The sequence below is a fragment of the Rhinolophus sinicus genome, linkage group LG05, assembly GCF_036562045.2.
Source record: "Rhinolophus sinicus isolate RSC01 linkage group LG05, ASM3656204v1, whole genome shotgun sequence".
Classification (NCBI taxonomy): Eukaryota; Metazoa; Chordata; class Mammalia; order Chiroptera; family Rhinolophidae; genus Rhinolophus; species Rhinolophus sinicus.
Genome location: NC_133755.1, coordinates 31,082,315 through 31,098,508, shown reverse-complemented (window position 1 = coordinate 31,098,508; position 16,194 = coordinate 31,082,315). Strand labels below are relative to the sequence as shown.

Sequence of the window (16,194 nt, the reverse complement as noted above, 5' to 3'; positions counted from 1 at the left end):
AATCCCAAAGTACAGTGCTATAATTTTTGCTTTAAATGGTTGTGTCTTTTAAGTAAAATTAGAACACACACATATACACATACACTTACACGATTTTATATTTATCTACATACTTACCATCTGGTGTCAATTTTCTTTAGCCTGAAGAATTCCCTTTACCTAAATTTTTTTGTAGTATAGGTCTGCTGGTGGTGAGTTCTCATTTACCTGAAAATACCTTTATTTTTCTTCACCTTTGAAAGATACAAAATTTTAGATTGACAGATATTTTTAAGTTTCTATTTTATTTTTGCTTTTTAATGCAGCACTGTTTCTTTTTTTTTTTTTTAAGATTTTATTGGGGGAAGGGGAACAGGACTTTATTGGGGGAACAGTGTGTACTTCCAGGACTTTTTTTCCAAGTCAAGTTGTTGTCCTTTCAATCTTAGTTGTGGAGGGTGCCGTTCAGCTTCAAGTTGTTGTCCTTTCAGTCTTAGTTGTGGAGGGCGCAGCTCAACTCCAGGTCCAGTTGCTGTTGCTAGTTGCAGCCCGCTATCCCTTGCGGGAGTCGAACCGGCAACCTTGTGGTTGAGAGCCCGCGCTCCAACCAACTGAGCCATCCGGGAGGCAGCTCAGCTCAAGGTGCCGTGTTCAATCTCAGTTGCAGGGGGCACTGCCCACCATCCCTTGTGGGAGTCGAGGAATTGAACTGGCAACCTTGTGGTTGAGAGCCCACTGGCCCATGTGGGAATCGAACAGGCAGCCTTCGGAGTTAGGAGCACGGAGCTCTAACCGCCTGAGCCACCTGGCCGGCCCAATGCAGCACTTTAAAGATGTCATTTCATTGCCTCCTTGTCTGTGTTGTTTCTGATAAGAATTAGCCATTTTTCCATAGCATTGTTCTCCCATACGTAATGTGTCCTTTCTGCTACTTTCACAATTTTCTCTTTGTCTTTTTATTACAACAGTTTGACTGTAATAATATTCCTAAGTGTGGTTTTCTTTGTATTTGTCCTTGGACTTCATTGAGCTTCTTGTGCCTGCACATTATATTTTTTTAAATATTTGGAAAATTTTGTTCATTACTTCTTTGAATATTTATCTACCTTGTTCTCCCTTCTCCAGTTACACATATTTAGATATTTCAGTATTATCCCGCAGGTCACTAAGGCTCTGATTTTTTTCCCCTCTGTTTTATCTCTATTTGTTAGATAGGATAATTCCTGTCGATCTCTCTTCATGTTCACCCACCCTTTCTTCTGCTCATTTCCCATCTGCTATTAAACCTGTCCAGTAAAATTTTCATGTTAGATACTAAATTCTGAGGTATGGAATTCCCCTTTAAAAAAACATTGTATTTTCCATTTCTCTGCTATTTCCCATCTATTTATTTATGACCATATTTTCCTTTCAGTGTTGGAGCTGCTTTAAATTTCTTATCAGCTATTTTCAATGTCTGGGTTATCTATAGTTGGTTTCTATTGACTATTCTCAGCCACCACTCTGTTTTGGGTCAGATTTGCATGCTTTTTTATGTTTCTGGTTATTTTTTATTGTGTGGTGTACACTGTGGGTGTTAGGTTATTGAGAGCGCAACTTTTGTTGTCTTCTTTTATTTTATTTATTTATATATATACTTTTTTTTCTCAAGAAGGGCACAGCTCACAGTGGCCCATGGGGATCGAACCAGCAACCTTGGTATTATTAGCACCACGCTCTAACCAACTGAGCTAACCAGCCACCCCTGTTGTCTTCTTTTAAAGAGTGTTGGATTCTGTTCTGACTATCATTTAATTTACTGTCAGACTGAATCTTGTTATGATTGTTATTGTTTTTTAAATACACTTTAAACTTTTTTTTAACTTTGTTTCTAGAACAGTTTTAGGTTCATAATAATATCGAGTAGAAAGAGAGCTCCGTATCCCTCTCCCCCCACGTATGTACAATCTTCCTTACTGTTAGCTCCCACCTCAGAGTGGTCATTTATTCCAGTCAGTGAACCTACACTGACACATCATTATCCAAAGTCCATAGTTTATATTAAGGTTCACCCTCGGTGTTGTGCATGCTGTGGGTTTTGACAAATGCATGATGGCATGTGTCTACCATTAGAGTATCAGCAGAACAGTTTTACTACCTAAAAACTCCCTGTACTGTGATTTCTCTTTCCTTCTTCTCTAACCCCTGGCAAACACTGATCTTTTTATTGTCTACATAGTTTTGCCTTTTCCAGAACATGATAGAGTTGGAATCCTACAGTATGCAGCCTATTTAGGTTGACTACTTTCACGTGGTGTTATAATATACATTTAAGGTTTCTCCATATCTTTTCATGGCTTGATAGCACATTTCTTTTTAGCCAGAATAATAATTTCTTTCATGGATGTACCACTCACCTACTGAATAATATCTTGGTTGCTTCTAAATTTTGTCTATTACGAATGAAGCTGCTTCTGTCTTCTGGAAGAGATTGTATAGAATTGGCATAATTTCTTACTTAAGTGTTTGATAGACTACACCAGTGAATCCATCTGAATAAGGATTGTTTTATAAACTGTGTTAGGATGGGTATAAAGTAGCCCTTATTCTAGGACTAGAATAGCCCCACTTCTAAGGTCTGGCCTTTCTGGAGTACTGACGGGGTATCTGGGTGTTCATTGAGGTCTCCCCACTGTGGTAGACCACCCCATGTCTTCCAGCTCGGTGCAATTTCAGGAGTCTCTGTGTAGTCCAAAACTTCCAGGCAGCTGTTGTCTGCCTGGTCATGTGGAGTCTTGTTCTAGTGCCATGAATATATGCAGCTTAGTATTTAGCTAAATCCTTAAACGGTTTCATACAAATTTCTAGAGTTCTCTTCAAAGCTCCCTTCTCTCTGGTATCCTACTCTTAAAATTCCAGTCATTTCAGCAGTCCTGAACTCCAGCTTCGACTTCCCCAGCTCAGTAAGACTGCCGTGCTCTGCTTGTGCCACCTCCCTGTGCCTCAGTCTATAAAGTGTCCTCAGACAGAGATTGTGGGCAATTACGGGGTTCACCTTATGTAGTTCCCCTCTCTGGAGTCATAGCCCTGCACTGCCTGTTGTCTAACATCTAAAATTAGTTGCCAAAGATATTTTGCCTAGTTTTATAGTTGTTTGTGGTGAGAAAAGTACTCTGGTGCCAATTACTCCATCATAGCTAAAAGGAGAATTCTTATTTATTTCTTTCAAAACTGTCTTTGATCACATGTTAAGGTGCACATATGCAGGCCAAGACTTCATGAAGCCTAGCACAGAAAAGCTGCTGGAGCTGGTGATCTGATGGAGATCCCAGAGGTTATACAGTGTCCCGTGAGCAGAAGAGTTCTGGCCACCCAGAGGGGAGACCTCAGTGAACAGCTGTAGGCATTCAGAAGACACCCCCCCGCCCCGAACATCCATGCCTGAGGAGTAGGGCTGCTCTAACCCTGGAATCAGGGTGAAAGGTTCAATATTTCCTTGAATTCAAATAAAATTAGTTTGCATTTGGCTGGTGCAGAATCAAGGACAGTCATTGTCCCGGGGATCTTTCCATCGTGTTGGCTTAAATAAATATGATTTCAGTTAAATAGCATAAGTTAATGCAAACTACGTGCTTAAATACTGAATTAGCAATAAAGAAGTCTTCAGCATCCCTTCCATATGCTTTATTCGAGGAGGAGAATTTACAGGGGAATCTCTTCGTGTGTTGTTTTTTTCCCTCTTATAACCACTGGCCATACTTTATGTCTCCAGATCTGGAAAAATCCCTCCAATGCTGAAGGTCTAATGCCTTTTGCCATGTTAATCCCAGAGCCCCACAGGTACAATGAGTTGTTCATTGTGTAGTTTATTCATTTAAAAAATAAAAATAATCTGCTAGTGTTAAAAATATTTGTTTTTAAAAGAATGTGCTTATGAAGAAATATTTAGAATTTTTTTCAAGAGTATTTGTCCCATTACATGTAAATATCTATGATCCAGTAGAGCTAGAACACAAAAGTTTTTAAAAAGTGAAGTATGATGCTTCTATGGTGTTGAACGTTGTCTTAGTCTTTAAAGGGAACAGATAAAGACTTCTCGTACACTGGATTTGGAGAATTGGAGGAAGAGCTACCCGTAAGCACACATGTTCTGTTTTCCCAAATGGTTTCCGTTCTTCTGTCATTCTGTCTGTCATGAGTCATTGCACACACACTCTCCTGGATGACTCTTAAACTGTCCCATGTCAGTCAAGGAAAAGTAGATGCAAGATGAGGACATAAACTTGCTTTATTTGAAATTGGCTTTCCCTGTAAAGCTTTTTTGCATCTTGAGTTTCTAACCGCATGTTGTATCTTGGCGATAGTAAGAGACAGGGAGGGACACCAGTAAGTGATAATTGCTCAAGAAAATACTCACGAATATTACATCAGAAAACCACTTGGGAATGAACTTAAGTTTAAAATGGAATATGCAACGTGAAATTTTGTTGCTGCAGTCCACAGACAATGTTTCATCTGGAAGGACTTTTTAAAAATAATTGTAAGATAATTTTAGTGCTTTGGGACAAAATAAAAAAAGAGCAGTTTGGATCAGCAATTCTTCAGAAGTTTGTGGTAGAGTAACAATAAAAATGTGGATTGACCTCAAAAAAGCTGACTAGCATAAATGACTGTTTATATTCCTTTTTTAAAATCTCATAAATTTTACGTAAAAATATAATGACCCAAACAATATTCCCTTGAATTCAAAACAGACTGTTTATACAATCCAAATGACTTGCCCAAAAACTCAGAGTTAGGTAGCTTTTAAAACATGGCGCAATTCATTTGTCCTGGCCTCAAGTCCTTGCCAATTAGCACAGTCGGTCTTGGGGTCCTCATGCCTCTTACACTATGACTGTCAGTAGGGTGAGGTATCACGTCTCAGCTTTCAGCAGATGTAAACTGAGCTGCTTGAAGACAGGTAGTGCATATGCTTTTTCCTGTACTTTCAACACCTAGCACAACTAGCACAGTGTCTGGTACATAATAGTTGCTTAGAAAATGTTTTTAGAATGACAAAATCAATGCCTCTACTTTAATGTCAAACACGTTATTATGGAGACAATATAGAACTTTGTTCAGTATTCCCTCCCCTAAACATACGTGAAAAATGTGTTAACTCTTCAGTGTTAACTCTTTAGTACTTTCCTAAGCAAAAAGTTGGGGAAGAATTGTAGGCAGAATCCACGATTATAGATGACAGCAGTCCTTGCAGAAATTTTCTCACATGAGTTGAGCTGCTGCTAAAGGAATTAAAGACTTTTTCAACTCAGTATGTTATCTTCAACCTTTTTTCTTGCAGAGTGTTTTGGTAAAATATCTGTTCTGCTTTACCTTATGCTTTTTTTTAATGACTTCATAATAGTTCATATTGTGGCTGTTTCATAATTTATTTGTAACAGTCCCCGGTAAATTTTTAGACTGTACACACACACCCCTTTGCACATGTCTTAATATTTCCTTAGAATAAACTCTTATATGTGAAGATGGTACATGAAATCATATACACATTTCGAGCAATTGTTGTAAAGATTAAACTAGATAATATCATAAAGCCTTATGACAAATAGGAAAATCTCAAGGGGTTTGGTAGTGTAGTTATTGTTAGTTGTTTTTATTGTCATCTTTTTGCTAGACTTTGAGCCCCGGTATAAAGTGATTGCTTCAGTTAGAAAAACATCAGAGATTCCAACTCCAAGTGGCTTGAACAATAAGGAGATTTATTATTCTTTATTAAACAGTAAGGAAATATTACAAGAAGGTCGCAGGGGGCTGAGTCCCTAACTGATTAATACAGGATCTCAAGAGTATCCTGAAGAACTAGAGTTTTCCTGTGTATGCACCTGCCATGCTCAGGGAGTCAGCTTTGTCCTCAAGCTAGTCCCAATCACGTGACACGATGTCTACAGGTCCAAATCCAGTAGTTGGACTTGCTTCGTTATTTTTTTTCTTCAGAGTTTAAATTGATTCACTTCAAGGACAACTTATACTAACTCAGTTAAGATATTTCAGTTGCTGATAATTTGAAAACTGTTATACTCAATAACATTCTGAAAAATACTGAAAGTTTGTAACTAAACTTGGTTGAAAGAATCAGCACTTTGCCTATAGATGATAAATTTATACGTTTTTTGATATTTTGCTTCATAGCTCTGTAAAGTTACTCTTTAAGCTCTCCACCAATCATTGGTTAGAATGGCCATCATTTATCAGAAAATCAAATGAAGTTATCAGTGAATAAAAGACATGTTCTGACTGATTTATGTATTCCTTTCAGATGGTAGTCTCATTTGCCTGCATTATTTATTGCACTGTTCATTCCATGTTAAGGATATATACACCATGCTTGATGTGGTCTATATTCTATTTCTTTCTTCATTTTTTTATGCTGGTGGCAAGCCACCAAATTAACTTTATGACCCACTAATTGGTCACAACCCTCAATTTGCAAACCACTGGTTTTAACCAGTCATTATCATTTTCTGGATACGGGGCCAGCTTTCCCAAAGCACACGGCCTCACAGAGATGTATGGATGCATCAGACACAGTTGGGCTTCTGTTTGGAAGGGGAAAGTGGGGGTGGGAGGCTAGAGGTAGGATAGGCAACCAAGCTTGTCTGCTACAGGGACTGCTTGCTACTCATTCAGATCCCAGGCGTCTCGCGTGCTTTGAGGTGTGTGGCGTTGTTCATCTTGATCCTAATGGCTCTCAACCATTGCTCTTAGTTTTTCCTTTTTATTAAAGTTTTATCTCTTTCCTCAGATGGTTTTTCTTGTTGCTGTAATTGTCCTTCCCTCTACATTGTCATCCATCTCCTCCCCTCACCTTTTTTTTTTAAAACCCCTTTTCATTTTGCTGCTTCTCATCTATTTAGACAAAGGAAAGACTCCACCTTCTTAAAAGCTGTGACTCAAGGGTTATCAGATTCTCAGCAAGGTTTTAGGTTTTTCTTTATAATCTTTTCCATGATTATGTTTGCTTATTAGATTTCTAAAGTCACATCTATATATTTAAGCTGTTGCCTAGCTAGTTACCAACTAAGTTATCTCTGAAATACACAGGTACTCCTGTGCCCTTCAGTCTTCAGAACAAAAACTGCTGTTACTAAGTGATAAGAACGTAATCACAATATCTGGGGACCCTGTTTACTATATTGTCTTCCTACGGGTTTGAAGTTATCAAACCTTATCCTTGTTCCCTTGGATTTCTGGAAAAGAGGAGGATGCTGACCCACAGTTTCATATCTGGGAAAAACAACTAGAGAATCTTTAATTTCAGGATTGTGAATAGTATCAAGTATGTTATAAACTACTCATTTTGGTAATCTGGCTTCAATTAAGCAACAAAGGTTTACTTTCGAATGCTGCCTTTCATCATTTCTAAGGTGCACATTTTCTTGCATTTTAACATCTCTGGAATCAGGATGTGTCTCACAATTAATGGCGTCCTACAGTTGCGGTTGGCCCGATGGCAAATCATGGTGTAGTTTTCTGTGTAAACTTGATTGTTAATCCTGGAGACATGACTGATCTGCAAACCCTTCACTGTTTTAGTCAATAAACCACTGAACGTTAAAACATTTAAGGAACTTTGAGGTAAGAATAGGAGTTTTATTGCTGTCCAAAATCTCTTCTGTAGATACTTTCTTTTAAGATAGGACTGTGGTCAGAGCTTACAGAATGAGCATCTAAAGCTTAAAAGAAAATCCCAGAGACTATAGAATGTTTCCCTTTTCAGAAATGCTACATTACCAAAGCTCTTAATAATATAAAAGACAACATTGCATGGAGAAACTTGGACATCAATGACTGAGTACAGAAGTGAGTCACAAGAGTTGAATACTGAGGAAATTTTAGGAATATCTTAACGAGCTTATATTGCTTATGCTTTCTTTTTTTATGTATGCATAATACATGGTTTTGAAGCTTTCTAAATAAGACTAAAAGAGCTCTTTTTATATTTAAAAAATAAAAATCTAGTAAGAAAGCATTGTATCATTGTGAATTAGCAATGTACTTTTTAGTGGTCACACAGGGCTGGTGCTTCTTATAGGCAATACTGTCTTCAATTTGATGAAACATGAGTTTGGTTTACTGTCACACTTGAGTGTACTGCTTCCTATTAAAACTTTCTTCTCTTAAGAACTAAGGGAACACATATGCACGTGAAGGTAACACTACAAGGCAGTGAGTGAATGATGGAGACCAGTGTGTCTCCAGGTGTGCTCCCAGAACCAGCAGCAGCAGCATTACCGGGGAACTTGTCAGAATGCACATTCTCAGGCCACACCCCAGACCTACTGAATCAAAAACTCTGGATGTGGGGCCCAGCAACCTGTGTTTTAACAAGCTCTGCAGGAGATTTTGCTGGCAAGCTAAAGTTTGAGAACCACTGCTCTAAGCAGAATTTTGGAAAAAGGAAAAACACTGGTGCTGTTATATATAAGGGAAGGGCATGAGTAATTTAGAGAGTAAGAAAACACAGATTCCTTAAGTTCAGCTTAATTACGTCTGCTAACAGTGTGTTTAAGAGAAATGAAATTTACTCTGCGGTGTCTCAGCCAGTAATACAGGCACAGTAATGGAATAGTCCAGAACTTCACGTCCTTCACTTCTGAGTGATATTTGATCTTTGTCTTTTCAGCACGATGTGTCCCAGACTTTACTCAAGGCAACACTGGACAGTGTTGTAGAAGAATGTGTCAGCTTCGTGGGAGTGGATATTAACATCTGTTCAGAAGTTTTGCTAAGGTGAGACAAGAAGTCTGCGCTTGAGAAGCTCAGAATCTGGAGTTTGACTGTCCATCCTGTGCAAATTCAGTTAGAACAAGGGGACACGTGTATAAAGATGTCAAGTAGAGAAAATCTATGAGTTCATACATTGCTTAAAGGTAATCAGTCAGAAGGGAAGACATCATTTAAGAAAAGAATTGTAGCAATTCACATGATCACGTTTAACACTGCAAATCTAAAGTGAAGAGCATATGGTTACCATTGAGTGCATTAGTGTCGCTAATAGAATTTAAATAAGGTTAACGTGGAAAAGAGCTGTTTCCCACCACATGAGAGTAGATATTTTTCACCAGTTTAGTTTCTTGCATATATCTGTCAAAGTTGGCAGTAACCAAAAGATAAAATCTGAGGGTTCCAGGTATGGTTACCATACTTTTACCTTGATTCTGCAAGTCACAGATCAAAATCTCCATCGTACTGTAATCACATCTTATGTACTCTGTCTTTTTTTCCTGGGGTTATGGAAGAGCTGCTGTTTTGTTCATAGTCTTGCATTTATTTCACAAGTTTGTTAATGCAGCATGAAATTCTGGACTTTTGGAAAAGATCTGGACCTTTTTCCTTTGAAACTGGTATAGCAAAAAATGTCCCTTACATTTTAAGGTGATGTTTTTCTACCTTAACTACAAACATTTCATAATTCCTTATGTGGAATTTTATAATAGAATTAAGGTTCTATTAAATAGTAATCTTTTAATTAACACCAAGCAAACTACCTGGTGATAACATATTTTCCTATTTTTATACTAACCATGACATTCATGGATAAGTACTTTTCTATAGTTCAAGTCTTTACGTGAATGAAAATAGGCCGATAAAAAAACAACAGGGTAGTACAATTCAAGTGTAGCTATTGTACCTTCTGCTGCTAACTCACCTTGTGAGCTAAACAGGAATAGGCAGAATTATTACTTGACTCAGAAATAAGAAATATGAATAGTGTAGAAATACTGCGGGGAATAGTTCTTTTTCTTGCACCAATGTTAACCAATTTACCATGATCTTTATGGTTTTACTGGTTTTGTCTTATTTTGTATTCCGTTGTCTTTCTCTCCTCTTGGACAACTCTTTTCCCTTTGTCTTTTTAATTTAATTCCCCTTTTTAAGTTAACTTAGAGACATATGACAATATGTAATTGTAATTTTTTATAATGCAAATGTTTTATATCATTGTCTTTTCCGATGAGATCTTTCGGTACTCAGAACTATTATATCTGCCACATTTCTCATTTTGTTTATTTTTTTAGGCACATTGCCGGACTCAATGCCAACCGAGCCAAAAATATTATTGAATGGAGAGAGGAGAATGGGCCCTTCATCAACCGAGAACAGCTGAAAAAAGTAAAAGGACTGGGTCCAAAGTCTTTCCAGCAGTGTGCTGGCTTCATCAGAATCAATCAGGACTATATTCGAACATTTTGCAGGTGACTATTAAAGTACATTTTTGGTTCTGTTATCAACCTCTTCTCTTACTGTTACCCATCCTTCTCACTGGCATAAATCCTAGGTGTCTATTTATTCATTCCTTCATTCAATATGTGTTGACTGCCTAATCTTTGCTCAGCACTGAGAATACAGCAGTGAATAAATCAACAAATTTCCTGTTCTCATGGAGTTAAATGTTAATGTGTGAGACAGACAATAAATTTGTAAAATAAATAGTTTCGGATGTAATAAGTGTTACAAAAATTAAAACAGAGATGTGACACTGTCTAGGGGAGCAGTATAACTGCTTTACATGAGTTACTCATTGAAAAGTTATTCGAGCTGAATTTTGAATGAAGTTAAGGAGCCAGCCACACAAGGATTGGAAGGAAAGCATTCCAGGCAAACAGTACGTGCTCAAGGTCCTAAGGTAGGACCAACTTTGGTGTATTCAATAAACGAAACTGAGGCGAGTGTGATTGGAGCATCACAAGTGGGAAGGACGGGTACACAGTGAGGTGACAAAGAGGACCACTTCATAGTGACAGATTTTCCTGTGCGTAGTTGGGCTTCCCCACTCCCTCCTCACTGAAAACTGACCAAAGCATTATTATGAGTTGCATAGATTAAGAGCTAAATTTTTGCTTTGTAATCCTGGTAGCACAAAAATAAAGAAATTAGGTAAACTTCTTAGCATTTGATAATCATGAAAGAATAGCTTTTAAGTATTTACTACTTCAGAACTACTTGGGTCTTTCATATGTATTTTTTTGTTTTGATACAATTATAATAAAGGTATCATGGACAAATAATCTTGATTCTGGAAAAGACTAATTAAAAGGAAACCACCCCACTGGATAGTAGACTATATTATAAAGCTATAATAATTAAACAGTTTGCTTTTGATGTAGAAATGAAATAGAATAGAGTCTGAAATCCACCAACGCATAGAAGGAACTTAGTTTGTGATAAAGGTGATGTTTCATATAGTGGGGGAAATTGATTAATCATCTATTAAGTGGTATTATGACAGCAGAAAGGAATTTAGTGTGTGTGGAGGAAGCTATAGTTCTACCTCATACCCTATACCCAAATAAATTCCACGTGGATCATAGACTTAAATGGGAAAAGTGAAACTGTAAAAGTACCGGAAGAAAACATGGATAAAGTTTGCAGAACATTGAAGTGATGGAAGTTCTTCCTAAATAGACCACAAAACCCAGAAGCCAGAATGAAAAAAAAAAAATTGAGGACAAAATAATCCCATGTTTTTTGGTTTATGTTTTTTGAACAGTTGGTCAGAAAATTCAAACAGTATAAAAAAAGAATAAAATGAAAAGTAAAGGGCACCTCAACTTCTCACTTCAAAATAGTTGCTTATATATTGCTTCCTAAAAATAAATTTATATCAGCCTGTATGTATGTGTTTATTATTTTTAAATGCATACCGAAAGGCTCATGCTATACAACTATTTGAAATTTGCTTTATTTGTTTCAGTAATATATCTTGGATCTTTTTCCAAATATTACATGTAGATTTACATCATTCTTTATAATGTCTGCATAGTTTTTAATTTATGGATGGATCATAATTTAATAAGTGCCTATTGATGAACTTTGGGTTGTTTTAAAGCAGGGGTGTCCAAACTTTTTTCAGTGTTTTTCACCAAGGGCCATATGCAGTAAAATACACAAACAGCCGGGCCACTCACTCGAGGTGAAGTACGTATTGCCTCACCTGGTTTATTTAAGTAAACTAAACATATTTTTGGAATTTGCTGAGGGCCAATTAACAATGGCTCATGGGCCGCAGTTTGGACGCCCCTGTTTTAAAGCCTTATATTTGTTCAACTGATAATGAAGTACTTGAAGATTCATGACTGTTACATCTTTTTGATAGATCATACCTTTATTCAGAATGGACTATTACTATCTCACTGAATGTTGTTTGCTTTGAAATCTATTTTGTTTGCTAGCAATGTTTTTATATGTGCCTTTTCATAATATGCTTGGCATTTTTTTATTTTCAAACTTTCAATGGCATTTAAATTTTTATATGACTTGTAAACAAACAGGTTTCATGGTTTTGCTCAATCTTACATTAGTACATTTACATGTGTTGTATTTATTGATGTGTTTGGAATTAATCTTTCATCTTATCATATATTTTCTCTTCATCATGCTAATTCTTTTCCTTTCATTCAGTTTGTTGTTATCAGTTAACAAATTTTCTTCTTGTTTTCCCACCTCATCCTCATCTCCCCTTAGTGATTTCATGCTGTATATCTTACTTTTATTCTTCTGATGATTATCTTTAAAATTGATTTAGACTGACCTCTGGTGTCTCTGTCCTCCTCCTGGAGAAGACTAGAACTGCAGGTCTCTTCCTAACTTGCTCCCTTCAACTCTATGTCCCATGATGAGATGACCTGGGACTTTAATTTTAGACTGTCCTTTTTATATATATATTTTTCCATTATTCATGCAAAATTATTTAACTTAAGTTTTTATGGTTTCTGTACTTATCACTGTTTCTTGTAGCCCACGTTATCATTTGTCTTGAATTCATTGTTTTTACTGGAGTATATACTTAAGAAATTCTTTTCAGAGAGGGGATACTATATGGGTTATACTTTATTCCTTACATGTCTGAACATGGTATTAATTTGTCCTCCTATTTGAATGCTAGTTTGGTTAGGTATAGATCCTGGGTCCTAGGTATAGATCCTGGATGCTAGGTATAGATCCTAGGTCCAAAATCATTTTGTCTCAGAACTTTTAAGATATTGTTCCACTGTGTTTTGACATCTGTTTCTCAAAGAGAAATATGATGCCAGTCTGATTCTTGTTCCTTCTGAATAAATCTGTTTTATTTTTCTGTCTTAATTGTAAAATCATATTCTAAAGTTTCCCCACAATATTTCAGATATGAGTCTTTTTCCATTCATCCTATTTTGCACTCAGTAGGTTATTTTGAGAACTCTTGGTTTTCTTCAGCTCTGGGAAATCATCTCCCCCTTCTCCTTCTTTCTCCTTGTTTAATTATTTCCCTCTATTTTTCTCTATCATCTTCTAGAATGCCAGTTATACAGGCTGAATCAGTTAAGAATGTTTTAGGCTTTAAGTGACAAAAAAAACATATTAACAATGTTTAAACAAATAAGTCGTAATTTCTTTGAAGTGAATGGCCAGAAATGGGTTACTGGGTTGCTATTTGCATATGGCAGACAAATAAGCACATTTTTAATTAAAGATTCTTTTCTTTCCTACCCAACTTCCCATCCCCCTCCACTCCACATCACTTCACCTTATTTTAAATGGTTACTGTAGTCAGCACAATGAATCTGCAGGCCCCATTCACGGAGTTGCTGTGACAGCTCCAGCAGGTGTTGAGGTAACAAATGAGAAGCAAGGCAAGAAGAAGAGCAAAACCGCAGTGACTGCTGTACTGAAGCCAAATCCTTTGGACCAAACATGTATTCATCCGGAATCATATGACATAGCGAAGAGGTAAGTCTGAGGCCCAGGTAAGAAATCTCCATGCTCAGAGCAAATGCCTTTGTTTTGGCATAATGGAGACTTTAAAAATATGACCATGTTTAACATGACAACATTTTTCAGAAGTTCCGCATTGCTGAGTTATGTGGCACATTATTTGATTTCACTGAGGAATGAAACCATTATTCCTAGAGCAGTCTCAAGCCAATAAACCCTGGTACTAATGGTGAAGTGTGTGTAATGGAAATTGCAGGGCACTCGCCTCTGTTTGTTTTGGAAATGAACAAGACACAAATGACTAGCACCTGGCTTAAAGCTCCTGCTTATCTAAAGATAAAGCCCTTTTGAAAGTAAACAGCCAACTGTCAGATTTCTTAGGAAGTATTTTGCTTGATTATTACAATCTAAGAATTGATGTACTTTTACTGAGCATACATTAACATAGAATGATATGGGAGGAGGCTTTTTAGTACAAGGAAAGGTTTAATGTAAGGCATTAAAAGAAAAAACTTTTTTAATACCATATTTGATTAGTTCAGAATTTTTAATTAGTTTAAAAACAGTGACTTGCTACATAATTAAATAGCTTAAGGCGTTTAGTGAGTTACTGGATTTAAAAATAGTGAATATTTTAACTTTCATTTACTCTACAATGAGATTTTAAATATGTTTTGAGATCATTGATATTTCATTATTTTGATAAATGTAATTGGTTTCCTTCTAAAAATGCTTAAAATTATAGACTATAGACTCACATTATAGAGAACTTAGAAAATAAAAAGAAAGAAGTAAAATATATTCTGTCAACATTAAGAAAGTGACACCTGTTTTTCTTCTAACATTTTATTACTAATTTTAAACATACAGAAAAGTTAAAAATGCTTACAGTGAATTTCTATATCTCCACACCTAGATTTTATTATTAATATTGTCTCATGCCTGTTTATCCACTTGCCGATCAATCTATCAGTCCATCTTATAAATTTATGTATTCTGTTTCATTGATCTGTTTGTCAGTACCACACTGTCCTAATTACTGTGGCTTTATGAGGTCAGGCAGTGTAAGTCCTCCAGCTTTGTTCTTTTTAAATATTGCTCTGAATATTATAGATGATTTGCATTTTCCTATATGTTTTAGAATGAGCTTGTCAATTTCCATTAAAAAAAAGAGAAAGAAAAACCTGGTGGCATTACATTGAGTCTGTCAGTGAATTTAGGACAGTTGATGTCCTCATAGCTAAATTTATTGAGTCTCGATCATGAGTTTATTATGTCTTAACATTTATATAGGTCTTCTTTTCTCTCCACAATGATTTTTAGTTTCCAGTGTGCAGGTCTTGCGTGTATTTTGTTAAATGTAGTTTGTGTTTTTAAACAGTAATGTAAATGGAATTTTTAAAATCTGTTGTAAAAATATAATTGATCATTATAGTAACTTTGTATTCTTGCTAAATTGACTTACTGCTGTGTTTCCTCAAAAATAAGACCTAGCCGGACCATCAGCTCTAATGCGTCTTTTGGAGAAAAAAATTAATATAAGACCCAGTATTATATTATATTATATTTATTATATTTATTGTATTTATTATATCATATATTAGACCCGGTCTTATATTACATTAAAATAAGACCAGGTCTTATATTAATTTTTGCTTCAAAAGATGCATTAGAGCTAATGGTCCGGCTAGGTCTTATTTTCGGGGAAACACGGTAGTTAGCCCTAGAGTGTGTAGAGATTCTTTAAGTTTTCCTATATAAACAATTATTAACGATGAGATAAAAAGCTTTACTCCCTTTTTTAAAAAATTTAAATACTTCTTATTTCTTTTCCATGCCTTTTGCAATGGCTGGGACCTTCAGTGCTGTGCTGAACAGGAGTGGTGAGAGCGGGCAACCTTGTCATGTTCTCAGTCTTTTAGTACATGGTTCTCATTTTTTTAATACATACATTAAAAATTTGTATAAAATATATATAAATATATATTTAAAATTATATATATAATCAATGTATATATAAAAAATGTAGTCTCAGGTTATTGTAATTGTATTTTTACTATTTGTTGTTTGAGAAGATGCTTATATGCACATGGATTTATACAATCCTTGCAACTACTGATGGCTCCCTGGGTGCTAAATTAGCATTTTGTTATATGCAAACCAGTATCTTTTTTTAATGTACATTTTTGTTTCTATAATGTAACTTGAATACAGTTTGTCTTTCAATTTGCTTTCTAATATGGCACAGTTTTTTGTATCTGCATATCCGTCTTTTTAAAAGGCTAAATAGTATTCCATCACGTGGTTGAACTGTAATTTAGTAAGAGCAGTACTAATAGAGATCCTTATGATGGATTCCTAGAAGTGAAATTACTCTGCCAAAGGATGTGAAAGTTTATGTGACTCTTGGTATACACTGTCAAGTAACATACTGATTTATAATCCCACCAGCAATGTTCAAGCCTGAAAAATCATGAATTC

At 36.0% G+C, this 16,194-nt stretch overlaps 1 protein-coding gene across 2 annotated transcripts in view; it reads left to right on the top strand.

Annotated features, from left to right (window-relative positions):
• Positions 1-16,194, top strand: part of SRBD1 (S1 RNA binding domain 1) — a 177,188-nt gene that overhangs the window by 141,484 nt on the left and 19,510 nt on the right. For both annotated transcript variants that reach the window (XM_019748647.2, XM_019748648.2), the window contains exons 17-19: positions 8,645-8,751; positions 10,041-10,217; positions 13,549-13,728. In XM_019748647.2, coding sequence (XP_019604206.2) covers positions 8,645-8,751; positions 10,041-10,217; positions 13,549-13,728 — 464 coding nt within the window. The remainder of the gene's footprint in view (positions 1-8,644; positions 8,752-10,040; positions 10,218-13,548; positions 13,729-16,194) is intronic.